The 13,400-nt window shown below is 50.5% G+C and overlaps 5 protein-coding genes across 5 annotated transcripts; 2 read left to right on the top strand and 3 right to left on the bottom strand.

Moving 5' to 3' along the window:
* Window positions 1-347: 347 nt before the first annotated feature.
* Window positions 348-1,944, bottom strand: POX_c04415 (uncharacterized protein; the record flags this gene model as incomplete). Its single annotated transcript, XM_050113295.1, has 2 exons — window positions 348-1,522; window positions 1,635-1,944. The coding sequence occupies 2 exons, from the start codon at window positions 1,942-1,944 to the stop codon at window positions 348-350; spliced, it is 1,485 nt and encodes a 494-aa protein (XP_049970851.1).
* A 603-nt stretch (window positions 1,945-2,547) lies between these two features.
* POX_c04414 (uncharacterized protein) lies at window positions 2,548-4,256 on the bottom strand (the record flags this gene model as incomplete). Its single annotated transcript, XM_050113294.1, has 3 exons — window positions 2,548-3,482; window positions 3,538-4,060; window positions 4,107-4,256. The coding sequence occupies 3 exons, from the start codon at window positions 4,254-4,256 to the stop codon at window positions 2,548-2,550; spliced, it is 1,608 nt and encodes a 535-aa protein (XP_049970850.1).
* Window positions 4,257-4,596: 340 nt separating this feature from the next.
* Window positions 4,597-5,164, top strand: POX_c04413 (uncharacterized protein; the record flags this gene model as incomplete). The annotated part of the gene is made up of 4 exons (XM_050113293.1): window positions 4,597-4,761; window positions 4,818-4,876; window positions 4,951-5,015; window positions 5,100-5,164. The coding sequence occupies 4 exons, from the start codon at window positions 4,597-4,599 to the stop codon at window positions 5,162-5,164; spliced, it is 354 nt and encodes a 117-aa protein (XP_049970849.1).
* Window positions 5,165-5,477: 313 nt separating this feature from the next.
* On the bottom strand, window positions 5,478-7,334 carry POX_c04412 (putative lysosomal cobalamin transporter; the record flags this gene model as incomplete). Its single annotated transcript, XM_050113292.1, has 3 exons — window positions 5,478-5,647; window positions 5,722-6,729; window positions 6,785-7,334. The coding sequence occupies 3 exons, from the start codon at window positions 7,332-7,334 to the stop codon at window positions 5,478-5,480; spliced, it is 1,728 nt and encodes a 575-aa protein (XP_049970848.1).
* A 416-nt stretch (window positions 7,335-7,750) lies between these two features.
* On the top strand, window positions 7,751-12,352 carry POX_c04411 (Protein cft1; the record flags this gene model as incomplete). Its single annotated transcript, XM_050113291.1, has 6 exons — window positions 7,751-9,749; window positions 9,816-10,129; window positions 10,192-10,359; window positions 10,417-11,508; window positions 11,582-11,729; window positions 11,847-12,352. The coding sequence occupies 6 exons, from the start codon at window positions 7,751-7,753 to the stop codon at window positions 12,350-12,352; spliced, it is 4,227 nt and encodes a 1,408-aa protein (XP_049970847.1).
* Between the last annotated feature and the right edge of the window lie 1,048 nt (window positions 12,353-13,400).

Here is a 13,400-nt window from a genome sequence, read left to right as displayed (position 1 = left end):
AGATATCCAGATTCAAATAAAAAGCAAAAGCACCACAACTAAATACGAGTCGTATAATTTGTCCTAAGCTTTGCCTCAAGATTGCGGTAGAATCAGTGGGGACGCCGAACCTCATAATACCGATCGGTGGTTTTTTTTGTCTCTCACAGACAGCCTGCCATTTCGAGACACTGGCAGGATCTTGAATGCTTCTAGCGTTTCGTTTCATTTCCTCCCGACTGACCCATTACCCCATTCAAGTATGAGGATTGTAGTATATGTATTTCTTTTGTTACATATAATCAGCCTGGAGGAGAAGGAGGCATGAATCCACATATGTTCTAGCAAGAAAGTTCATCACTTTTAAATCATGCAAATGCACCCACAAAGGCCATAAGAAGCGCCCCACAAGCAACTGATATACAAGCTTCGACACGCCTTCTCCCTTTCAACGTGGCATAGCTCGACTCACTCAAAAAGTCCTCGGCCAGCAACTCGACCAGGCCCGCAAACAGCAGCAAGCCACTACTGATCGCATTGGTAATACCCACCATCAGCAGACCCGTAGCGCTAGCAGGATCATACATATTATGCAGCACCAGCCCAATGGCTTGGCCGATAGGAGTTGTCGTTCCATACGCCAGGCACATAAGCCACGGTTTCGCTGATGAAGGGGAGAAGAGATCGGGGATAAGCGAAGCGATTCGCGATCCCAAAGCAAAGCCTTCAAAAGTCTGGTGGAAACTGATGGCGATCAGGAGGACCACGAAGGAAGTGCCCGTTGCGACACTGAGAGCCATTCCGATGAAGATGCTGTGAAACAGGATTCCGGCTTCCAGAAGTAGACACTGAAGGAGTTGCCGTTGAGGGTTCTGCAGCGGCGAGCCCATTTCATCATGAGGCTGGAAATTTGAATCACCTGTCGCTGGCCGGCGACTTGCGCGAGGGTGTAGAGATTGTGCGGCTCGTCCATTGATGGGGATGTTGTCGGCGTATGGGTCAAGACCTTCGATATCATCGTCACTTTCCTCACTTAAATCGCCCTGCTCTCTTTTCGAGCGTGTCACACCCAACGAGGCGCGATTGAATTCCTGCGAAGAGCCGGAATCTCTTTGAGAGACACCTTGATCGCTCTGCCGAGTGCCTTCCATGAAACCGCTGGTTGATGGGCTCCGAGCTCCCAAATGTCCATAGCTTGACTCGTTGTTCTGGAAATCATCCATGGAGTCACGGCCAAGGTCTCCCATTAACGTATCATAATCAGTTCCATGCACATGGCCCGCGCCTTTCATTGCGAAGAACATCTCCACTAACACCACAGCAAACACCGAGATCATGGCCACGAAGCCTGCCATGGCACGATAGGTCCGGCTCCAAAACCGCGGGAGACACGGGTCGGTCAACGAGACGAATGCCGTGGGAAGCAGATGGACAAAAGCCGTCGCAATCAAAACTCCTGTCCCGAAATGTCTGGAAATGAAGAGAAAGCGTCGAGGAATCGGAAGGCCAGGAAACCGGCGCGCGAGAACGGGGAACGAACAAGCTACAAGGTCACAACTGTCAGCATACTCACACGTATCCTGCAATTGTGTATCAGCACCAGCATCAGGGGAGCCGTGACGGGAGTTTTGAACCCCCTCTAGGCTGCAACGCACCGAATGTGCTCAGTCCAAGAATGAGGAAGAGAGCCATGACATGAAGACCAGTATTGTAATCGCCCCTTTGACCTGAGCCACAGCTGGGGGAACCGTCAGCCGGGTCTGAAGATCGAGCGTCATTTCGTCGTTGAAGCTCTGCCCTCAATAGTGATTCAGGGATGTCGGAGATGGAAGAGAGAGCCCGCTTGAGGTCTGGGATCGGGTAGAGTAAGCCATGATGATCTTGAGACTTGGATAGAGTGGAGAGCACAGTCAACTCACCCATTGACCCCAGGCCTGCATCCTGCCACGTGTGGGCATTCGGCATCTTTAGAATGGGAGACTCAGAATGCCGCTAATGTCCAGATCGCATCACCAGCGCACGTTTTCCCGGGGAGGCGTGGATGTGGTACAGTCTCGAAGACTAGTTCAATCGAATAGCCGCTCCAAAAGCACAAAGTAAAAGAGCCAGGCCCGTGTAGTTGGAGCTGAGTGCTAGTTGTAGGAGCTCATGATTTGACGAAATTCGGTCGGTGTTCGGCGGGCCATGCGTCTTATCACTTTCGATCCGAGAACAGCAAGCCTGGGCCGATCTGCCGACTTATCGCGGCTTAGTAACGCCGTATGCGGGCCGCGCTGTTTCACGAAGTTGTGTTGAAGGTCCAGGACAAGAATTTGTACCGATGATGCTCACACATTATCTGCTGACTGATGATGAATGCATAGTGGTTACAGAGCCGAGGAGTTGTGATTTAATTATTGGAAAGAAACAGGATAAGACCGAAGAGTAAACCACAAAGAACACTTGGATGACATTGTAGTTTCACCAATCAGATCTGTTGCGCTGGGATACTCTAATAGTATGGCAGATGCTTCGATAAAAAAAAACGTCCATGGAGCCAGCAATTGCTCGAATGCTTAATGGAACAACCTATCGATTGTTGAGTTTTGTCCATCCACTGGTACCTTTCGGCCGACGACCTTCCTCTGTCGCCCGCACGGAACCTTGCTGTTGTCCCGTAGCGCTCTCGCCTGGCGTGACTGTGGAAGTAGACGACTGACCAGTCGTATCGTGCGAATCCAGTGCCTTTTGCTTTTGGGCATCTGCATTGCCCTCAAACCATTCTTTTTCGTCGAGGACTTCCCATTCTGCACTTGCCATTTCTCCCAGGAGTGTAGCTTTCAATTTATCTGCAATTCTGGTCGGCGTGGGTAGCTTCCATGTCCGCATGAACTCCACCCCTTCCGATGCCGCGAGGAACGAGTGGGCCGTACCATGGGAATAATGTCCAAGCATGGGAAAAGATTTGGTGCGTTGTATGGTAGTTTGCGGCGAATCCTTAGTGGGCTTTATTTTCTGCGTGTCTCGACCCGCAAACGCTCGCATCAATGTGGATGCTGGCGCTGGCGGAGCGACGAGTAGCTGCCACATCCCCTTCCCAATGTTACAGATATCCTCCCAGGAGTCGGAGTTCAAGTTGATACCTTGTGTCCTGCACAACCAGGCCACGTCCCAAGCAAGGAGTGAAACACCTTCCACAAACAGTGCATAAGTGCCAGGGTCTTCTTTGGCTAGACGTGGGAGGGGTGTGTCGATAAAGAGCGGTCGCGGGCGTGGGTGGGTGCGAGCTCGAGGTTCGGTTCTCGATCCCGCGGGATTGCTTGGGACAGTATAAGAATCTTCGGATCCGTGAGAGAGATTTCGGGAATTGTACGATGCAGCAAGAGTATAGATGGTCGCAGTAGGATGATTTCGGTGAGGCAAGGTGATTTCCGCGGGCAGTCTCAATGAAAGGTAGTGAGAGACGAGGACCAACAGGCGGGCAACGTTCGAGAGCGAGGTAGATATTTGCACGGGACTTGCGCCTATTCAACGGGTTAGCAACATTTCGAACATGGACAGACGCTGGGCCGGGCATACCATTCAGGTCTTTCAGGTCGATTATCCCTAGACCACCAAGTACATAGCTATGCCGGCCATCACTTCTTTTGGAGGTCCGCTGTCTCAACCCGTACAAGTGGGCTGCCTCACGACAAAGAAAAATACGTGCCTCTGCAGTCTTGCTATGAAGGGTATGCCACAGGTGCTCGGTCCTCTTCGTCGTGTTCTGAATGTTGGTCAAGACGGAAGCCTCCCGCTCCGCCAGTTCGTATTGTGCCGATTCAGCATCGGAACGTCTTCGAGATAACAGCGCTTGACGCTCCAAAATATCTATCCTTTTGGCCTTGATCTCATCTTTCAATATGTCAACCTGCCGCTGAAAATCATCCTTTCTGGCGGAGGACGACGCCTGGCGACTGGATAATACTTGAAGAGCCCAGGCCGGAGAGCTTTGATTTTGACTCGAATGAACCTGCTTGGGCGTGGACTGAGTTTGTGGAGTACTTTCATGAGCAACAGCAGCTGCTATCTCCTGGCCGAGTCTCTCCTTCTCCAAGAGAATCTGGGCATTTTCAAGACGCAGCGGATACAGGTGATTGCGGGCACACGTCGGGCACAGTAACGGCTGGCGGGAGTGGGCTGAGCTGCATACGGAGCAGCTCATCGCAGAGGGTGAAGAAAGCGTGTAAGATGGTTTGGTGAAAGCTGAACTTCCATGGTGTGTCGATGAAGCTACCAGAGCCGCCACCGATGACCATGAACTAGGGAGGTGCAGGTCTACAGAGCTGCCGTTGTCGGGAGCCCGTCTGTTGCAATGTCGTCACCTGACGAGCCTCCCGCCCTGGAGCGGTCCAGATGATCTCCACAGTGGGCAATGGCCAAACATGTGAATGCAACCTTATCTCAAGCCACAAGCAACACTCATTCAAAAGCCGACAGAGCCCCACGGGCTGCCGAGAGAGATTGCAGCATCGGTCATTTCTCGCGGTGCTCTGCTTGGAGGGAGCATCTGGGACGATGTCACGACAGGGGAGCCCAGAAAAGGCAGCACCGTCCAGGTCATCGGTAGAATCGCATAGTCATCAGAGCATCGAGTCAATGCGCCCGTCTTCTCATGATGCCGAGTTCACTCTCACAACTCAGCTGACCCAAGGACTGGAAGACTGCAGCTGGGAAGAGCTGCAGGAAAAGTACATGGAAGCCATGGATGAACACAGCCGGGTTGAAGACAATTTACGTGTCGAGACGGCGAAGTTGCTCGAGGTTCGACCATAGATGCACGATTTGGTGGAGGTCCTGATTTGCTCATTCGGAAGCAGGTGTTCACAATCTGGTCTCAAACTACCATACTGCAAGACGAGAAACGTGCCCTCAAGCGGTTCGTGTTCCCTAAAATTAAAAAGCTGGGCACAATAGGTGCTTGTCCACCACGTGAATATTGACACTGTAAAGGTTCAAAACGCAGATGCAACACGTTCAAAACTCTGAAGTGAACCTCGAGAGCAAGAAGAAGCACTGTATTTCTCCCCACTTCCGTCTGTCGTGAATATGCTTCGTCGGATCTTGACGCTCATTGGGCTGATGACTTCTCTCTGTTATAGACACGGACGTTGTCAGGGCATTCCAGAGCGCCTTGGCCTTGCTCAACGAGCAGATGAGGTACTAAACACACTTATACTCTAGAGGAAATTTGTTCTTGCGGCAGGGCGTGCAGACTCATGTCATGCCATGGAAACAAATTTACGGATGGCTTCAAAATAAAACATAGCCATTTCTTTTTGGACCTCTTTGACTACGAATCGGCGGTTTGGGCATTACTCTTCGCATTCAAATACTATCGTCAATCAGAAAAAGAAAAAGAAATAAAGTACTGGTTGATTAGCGTTGCAGGTCAAAACATCACAAAACCCATGCGAGTCATTACTAGAAATGGCAACCTTGGTGGTTAGTCACTCTTGTGTCACGAGTGGACACGGCTATCAAGCACGATCAGCCCTGCCAGTGATATCTTGCCAGTTAGCACCGAATCGTCTTCCGGTACTAGCCAGAAGACCTTCTTCTTCCGCTTCTTCGGCATCTTCATCAAGTTGTTGCTCATCGAGCTTGGGTGCCCGGAAGAGGGTAGTAACAAAGACAACGAGGTAGACACCTGTTCAAATGACAAGTCAGCATTTCAAAAATCTTCACGAGAAACGGAAAAAGTCGAGCGTGAGAATCTCATACCCAGGAAGACAAATTGAGCCCAGAAAAAGACCACACCAAAGAAAGGAAAATTGATCGTCACTCGATTCAGGAAGGTGCTGACAACACTAGGTGTGCATACTGAACGAGCTGCTGGATTCTCTGCAAGCTCAGAGCACGGTTTGATGAGATCCTTGCTGTTCGTACAATCCGGTTGCTCGCCCGGTGAGCTCGGGGTGCGGTCACAGAAGGTCTGAGGACCAAATGTTGCATATCCCGGAGCCACTACCATCGAAACAGAATAGTTCAGCGCCAAAATCATAAGCATCAGCATAGCGGTTGCCAAAAGAAGAGCCTGTGGCGAGGTGTGGCCTTTGCGGATTTGGAAGATGCGAATCCACAAGAAGCGAATACCGACCACTGCGATGCCCACAACGGAGCTGCAGAAGAGCAGCAAGATGAGGGCAGTGAAGATGGCGTAGTCCACGGGAAAGACCTTGGCAGACACGACCAGAATCCAATTCACAGGGTTAAACACGTTAATGTGACCAAGGATGTAACCACAGCGGTGCTTGCAGATCGAGTTTTTTGCTTTGTCGATCGAGGTCAAGAGCATGGACACCCAAACCACAACAGCCACCAGAAGGAGCAAAATTCCGCCGAGCAGTTTGAATGGACGGAGAATAGCTCCAACCTTATTCCACGCTCGCATTAGCCAACTGCGCCCTCCGCCTTGTGCCTCCTCGACCAGACGCTGTCGACGGATGAGCGTCCTCTCCTCCCGCGTGAGAGTGTCGAGTTCTCTGCGATCCTTTGATGATAAAAGGTCGGGATTTCCCCCACAGCGTCCCTCAAGCTGACGTTGGCGCTCCTGATTTACTTCCAGCTGCTGTGCAGTAGTCGCCTGCAGCATCGGGCTGGAAACCGCAGGCGCGGTCTTAATCAGGCTCACGGGGAACAGAGCAAGGCCCGCAGAAGTGTACAGAACATACAGACAAATACCGAGGGTGATCAAAAGACCAAGCGCAAATGTCAGTGCACGTTCGCCGTCTATGAAAAACGTCAGTCACGGAGTCCAGAGCGCATGGGTCAGGGGAATACATACGGTTCTCGGTCAACAACCGCTTGAAGTAATCCAGATCCATATTGTCTTTGTCTTTCGAAACAGGCACAAAGAATCCGACCAAGAAGAGAATCACAACTATAGCGATGAAAAACAAGGTGTACTTGAAGGCGCCCCAGAGGCGAGATCCCAACGTCTGCTCGCCTGCCTCGGCAGCGACCTCATCATATTCTTCGTACCAAAAGTAGGTAAAAGGCAACACCAAGAGGCACAAAAGGGCATCAGCAGAATACAGGGCATAGTAGACAACAGTTAAAGAGTAAGTGATCCTATCCACAGCATCTTGCGAGGCCCAATCTTTGCGGCGACCGAGCTGCGACGAGGTCGTCGACGAAACTAGCGCGACATCAACCGGAAGAAGTAGAACCGTTGCTAAGAGACAAGTAATTGCAATGATGCAAGTGATAGTTACTGAGGGGGAGCGATCCCGTGGCGTTTGATAAATGTAGATGAAAATCGATGCTATCGCAAGCAAGGCTGCTATGACGACGGCATAAACAATCCAGATGAGAGAAGTCTGGAGGAGCGCCATGTTGAAGGCACACTGAGACCAGAAGATACCTCACATGAGATAGAAAACAGAATATTCCAGTAGAAGGTGTTGCTTCACACGGAATGTAAATTGAGAAGACGAGCTTACGACGTAACCTTGATGGCGTCGGAGAATGAAGTAAATACCGCGACTGTCGTCATGGGCTAACCCGATGAGGTTATCACCACGTGATCGTTATCGACCCCGATTATCGATATCGCGCCCTGCGGTGCGTTTTGACCGAGTGTTGTTTATGAGCTTTTCATCCATTTGATTGTTGATGCGTTGGCTGATGAGGTGGATTGGAATCTCGAACCTATGATGCTCAAGCTCTGATATTTAATTAGTCTTCTCACACCTGCAGGTGACTGGGCTACAAATATCACTTCTTGATTTGAGGAAAAGGGATCCTGATAATGCAGTGCTATACAGAGCTGCTGCCCCCATCGGGGGTGACCCATGCGGTGGCAGTCCCATTCCTATCTGCCACCGCTAAGAATCTGATCGTCATTCGGTCCTCTCTGTTACAGGTGTTTTCTTTGCTCTCATCACCTTCACGGCTGACAGACAATGTGGAGAACCACCCAACATCAGCAACAACAACAACGACTCCTCCTTCTCAATCGACGGGAGCCAAGCTCGTTTTGGAAAAAGAATATCCGCTGCCAGGGACGGTGACAGATCTGAGTAGAGTGAAGATCCTCGACTCCAAGAGCGGTGGCGACGCGATTCTGCTTGCCGTCCGTAACGCGAAGCTGAGCTTGATTGAATGGGATCCCGAGCGTCATGGCATCTCCACCATCTCAATTCACTACTATGAACGGGATGACTTGACTCGAAGTCCCTGGGTACCTGACTTGAGCAGCTGTGGTAGCGCCCTCAGTGTGGACCCCAGTAGTCGATGCGCAGTGTTCAATTTTGGCATTCGAAATCTGGCAATCTTGCCATTCCACCAGGCCGGAGATGATCTAGTGATGGATGACTATGACTCCGAACTTGATGGTGAACGCCCTACCAATGGCCGAGGATCTTCGGCTCAACGCGAAGTTGGCAAAGATGGCGGAAGTGGAACCCACGGAACACCTTACGCTGCTTCATTTGTGCTTCCATTGACTGCCTTTGATCCGGCCTTACTCCATCCCGTCAGTCTAGCCTTCCTTTACGAGTATCGAGAGCCCACATTCGGGATTTTGTACTCCCAGGTGGCCACTTCGAATGCGTTGATCAATGAGCGCAAGGATGCGATGTTCTACGCCGTCTTCACACTAGATCTGGAACAAAGGGCATCAACGACGCTCCTCTCTGTCTCAAAGTTACCCAGCGATCTTTTCAAAGTGGTTGCACTCCCACCTCCAGTGGGTGGCGCACTCTTGGTTGGCACCAACGAGATTGTCCATGTTGATCAAGCTGGTAAAACGAATGCGATATGGGTCAACGAGTTCTCACGGCAGATGTCCTCGTTCTCGATGAGCGATCAATCCGATTTATCATTCCGACTAGAGAATTGCGTTGTGGAGCGTCTTGGTGGTGATAGCAGTGATCTTCTGCTCGCCCTAAGTTCCGGGGATATGGCTTTGATACGATTCAAGCTCGATGGCCGATCAGTGTCTGGAATGAAAATTCACCCATTGCCTCGGCAAGTTGGAGACGGTCTCTTGAAGTCAACAGCCTCGTGCTCGACATGTTTCGAGGATGGTAATGTCTTTATTGGCAGTGAAGATGCAGACTCTGTACTTCTAGGATGGTCCCGCTCTTCCGCATCATCCAAGAAGAAGCAGGCTCCCAGTGGCGAAGATAGTTTGTCGGATGACGATCTGATGGATGACGATGATGTGTATGATGATGATCTCTACTCGACAGCACCGGATCCACGAGGAACGTCTGGGAATCCTACGGCCGAGTTCTATCATTTCCGTCTGAATGATCAATTATCATCCATCGGGCCCTTGCGAGATCTGACCCTGGGAAAGCCTGCCAAGCTGCTTCGAAAGGAGGAGGATTCGGATGTAGATGGAGTTCTGGCGGACCTGGAACTTGTTGGATCGTCGGGTTCGGGGAGAGCTGGTGCCTTGGTCTTGATCAAGAGGGAGTGTGACCCTTCTGTCGTTCTAAACACCAAAATTGATGGTGCAGTGGGCGTGTGGTCGGCCACCGTTCGTCAAAGTAAGAAAAGTGGTCAACAAAATCCTGGTGAATCCCGTGATGCATCGTCTCGCCATTACGTGATTGTCTCGAAACCCACCGCAGAGAACCGGGAAATCTCCGAGATCTTGGAAGTAGACGGCAAAGCATTGAATCCATTCAAGGCGCCCGAATACAACCCGAACGAAGACGTTACGATTGACGTCGGTTCCCTTGCTGACAGCACGCGTGTTGTTCAAGTTTTGCAGAACGAAGTTCGAAGCTATGACATTGGTAAGTGCTTTTCAAGAAGATGAAAGTCCCAAAAAAATAGACGACTGATCGCTCTTCTGCCCCTAGAGCTTGGACTTTCTCAGATTTACCCAATATGGGACGAAGATACCGAGGAGGAGAAGATCGCAATCTCGGCAAGCTTCTCTGACCCATATCTCGCGATCGTGCGCGATGATTCCACTCTTGTACTCCTCCAGGCGGATACCAGCGGCGATCTTGATGAAGTGTCTCTTCCTGACGGACTCTCCGGCTCTAACTGGCGGTCCGCCAGACTTTATCACGATGAAGACCAGGTTTTCAGTTCCTCTAGCACAAAAAGGAATGCCGCCTCATCTAACAAGAATCTTTTGTTCCTTTTGAGCGCTGATTTCAAGCTCTCTGTGAGGCACCCCGATTGGATGATTTTGAATGCGTCAATGGTTGTGCTGACTATGAGACACAGATTGTCCGCCTTGCGGATATGAAATTGCTCAGTATCATTGACGGTCTGGATTGCTTGCAGCCGGTGCTTTCTTCTGACCCACCACGACGAAGCAACAACCGCGAGCCCTTGAAGGAAGCTCTCGTGGCTGACCTAGGTGATCAGTGGATCAGCTCGCCCTATCTCATCGTACGTGAACTGTCTCTCCTTTGGTTTGCTGGGTTCCACACACTGATCCTGACATAGGTACGAACGGAAAATGATGAACTCATCTATTATAAGCCCGTCGTTACCGCCATTGGCGCTGAAGACGACTCACCGCGAAGCATCCGTTTTCACAAGGAGTCCAGCCACAGTCTCGTGGACACGTCCGTGGCCGCAAGTTCGGCGGTTGCCATGCAGCATCAATCAAGGCCACTTCGGGTCTTGTCGAACGTATCTGGATATCGAACGGTATTTTTGCCAGGCGCAGCAGCAGGATTTGTGATGCGAACAGCAGCCAGCTCTCCACACTTGGTGCGCCTGCGGGGCGATTTCATTCAGTGGCTGAGTGAGTTCCATTCCGCTGCATCAGACTGTGAGCGTGGATTCATCTACTCCGACCCCAATGGTCAAATTCGGGCCTGTCAATTGCCGTCAGAGACTCAATTTGACTACTCCTGGCCTCTGCGCAAAGTTTCGCTAGATGAGCAGATTGACCACCTGACCTATTCAACAACATCTGACACCTATGTCGTGGGGACCAGTCACAATGCCGAGTTTAAACTGCCCGACAATGACGAGCTGCATCCTGAATGGCGCAATGAGTCGATTACCTTCTGTCCCCAGGTGCCGCAAAGCTCAGTGAAAGTGGTCAGTCCCAAGACGTGGACTGTCATTGACGAATACCCACTGGAAGCAGCTGAGCATATCACTGCTGTGAAGAACGTGAATATGGAAATATCCGAGAACACCCATGAGCGCAAGGATCTTATTGTGGTGGGCACTGCCATCGTCAAAGGCGAAGACATCCCTGCCCGTGGGTGCATCTATGTGTTTGATGTGATCAATGTGGTACCGGATCCTGAGAGACCAGAGACAGGGCGCAAGCTCAAGCTCATCGGCAAAGAGACAGTCAAGGGAGCCGTCACAGCGCTCTCTGGGATTGGAGGACAGGGCTTCATCATTGTGGCGCAAGGGCCAAAATGCATGGTCCGCGGACTGAAAGAAGACGGCAGTCTTCTCCCCGTGGCGTTCATGGACATGTCATGCTACGTTTCGGTCGCCAAGGAGCTCAAGGGTACTGGAATGTGTCTATTGGGCGATGCAGTCAAAGGGATATGGTTTGCAGGCTACTCGGTATGATCCTAACAAGCGATGGTGTCGATCGAGTCACTCGAAAAGGGAAAAGAAACACTAACATCCCATCCAGGAAGAACCTTACAAGATGAGCCTCTTCGGCAAAGACCCTGAATATCTCGAGGTTGCATCCGCCGAGTTTCTTCCGGATGGCAACAAGTTGTACATTGTCGTTTCCGATAGCGACTGTAACTTGCACGTCTTGCAATACGACCCAGAAGGTAACCACCAGCCATCACCCCAGTCTAAAAAAAGGGAGAAAAAACCTTTTCTTTAGAGTCCCGAAAGAATCCCAATCTACAGGCTCGTTCCCCAACTGACTTTGTCCTCGCCATTAGACCCCAAATCCTCCAACGGTGACCGTCTCTTACACCGCAGCAAATTCTACACCGGCAACTTCGCGACCCAAATGACCCTGCTCCCTCGCACCGCGGTCCCGAGCGAGCAACAACAGAATCTCGACTCTTCTTCCTCCCCGGACGACATGATGATTGACACCGACCAAGCCGCCCACGCCACGTATCATGTCCTGATTGCATCGCAGAACGGGTCTCTCGCACTCGTCACCAGCGTCTCCGAAGAATCCTACCGCCGACTCTCCGCGCTCCAATCCCAACTGACCAACACCATCGAGCATCCCTGCGGATTGAACCCGCGAGCCTTCCGCGCCGTTGAAAGCGACGGAACCAGTGGTCGAGGTATGATAGATGGGAACCTGTTGCGGCAGTGGTTGAGTCTCGGGAAGCAGCGTCAGGCGGAAATCTCGGGACGAGTGGGAGCGACGGAGTGGGAGATACGAGGAGATTTGGAGAGTATTGGGGGAGATGGATTGGGATATTTATAGGAAGAAGGGTCTTGAAAGAGACAAAGAGAGTGGAATGTTGGGAGATTGGACGAGAAAAATCCAAAAAAAATTAAAGAAATTGAGAGACCAATATTTGAGAATATATAGACATTTCATTCCCGTCCGCCATGACTGCATTTTTTTCTTTAAAAAAAAAGGAGGTGAAAAAGCAACCATTGAATCCGTCGACAAGCAGTAGCCCTGATGTGAGACCTACCATCTGCCCACCCGCCTATCTAGAAGAAAGAGAGAGGAATACATCCAATTTCCATGAGTCTGTATTACAAGAACAATCATCATATGAATCATTCCTTCCAATTGAATATGCATGTTTTTAATATTCTAAATGGACTTTCCATACCCACCTACCTAATCAACCACAACCTCATCTCCCTCAATATGTATTCACTCTCTACTCGAGATCCATTCGTAATACTTATTACTTGCTCCCTAGAGATGCTCCCTGGTACCTGTCAAAGTCGGGTGTCAATCCACTAGTCCGTGCTCTGGAATTCATGTAATTCATCGACTCCAGCTCCGGGCACTGCATGGGGTTATCTAGGGAGGTACGGACGTTTGCTGAAATTATCTCTCTACCGTCCTCTCTCCCTCTCGGGTGTGAGAATGTAAAAAAGATGTACCTTTGACACGAGGCCGTCGTGGTTCCAGTGGAAATGTGAATAGGTTTCTTTATATTTCGTGCTGTTCTCCAAGGAGAGGAGTTTCTCACAGACGTGCATTTCGAGGGGTTATATGCAAAAGGACTAAGACAAAAGTACAACAGTCCAAATAGAGAGAGAGAGAGAGATCTGGAAGGTATGAATTTTTCAAATCATATAGAACATAGAGAAGATCCCCCCCCGGGAGGCAAAGAGCATGGCTCAATTTTCAAATCCTCTCGCTATCGCGCTGATTTTCTCGACCGTAAAGACTGGACAAGAAGAGGAAAAAAAGAATCACAGAGATAAAAAAGTGAAAGCCAGTTCAAAAGACGCCCAAACGAAAGGAACCAGAGAAAGGAAAAGAAGAAGAGATTTCCCCAACCTTG

This window comes from Penicillium oxalicum, chromosome III, assembly GCF_001723175.1.
Source record: "Penicillium oxalicum strain HP7-1 chromosome III, whole genome shotgun sequence".
NCBI lineage: Eukaryota > Fungi > Ascomycota > Eurotiomycetes > Eurotiales > Aspergillaceae > Penicillium > Penicillium oxalicum.
This window is presented reverse-complemented; position numbering and strand designations above follow the sequence as displayed.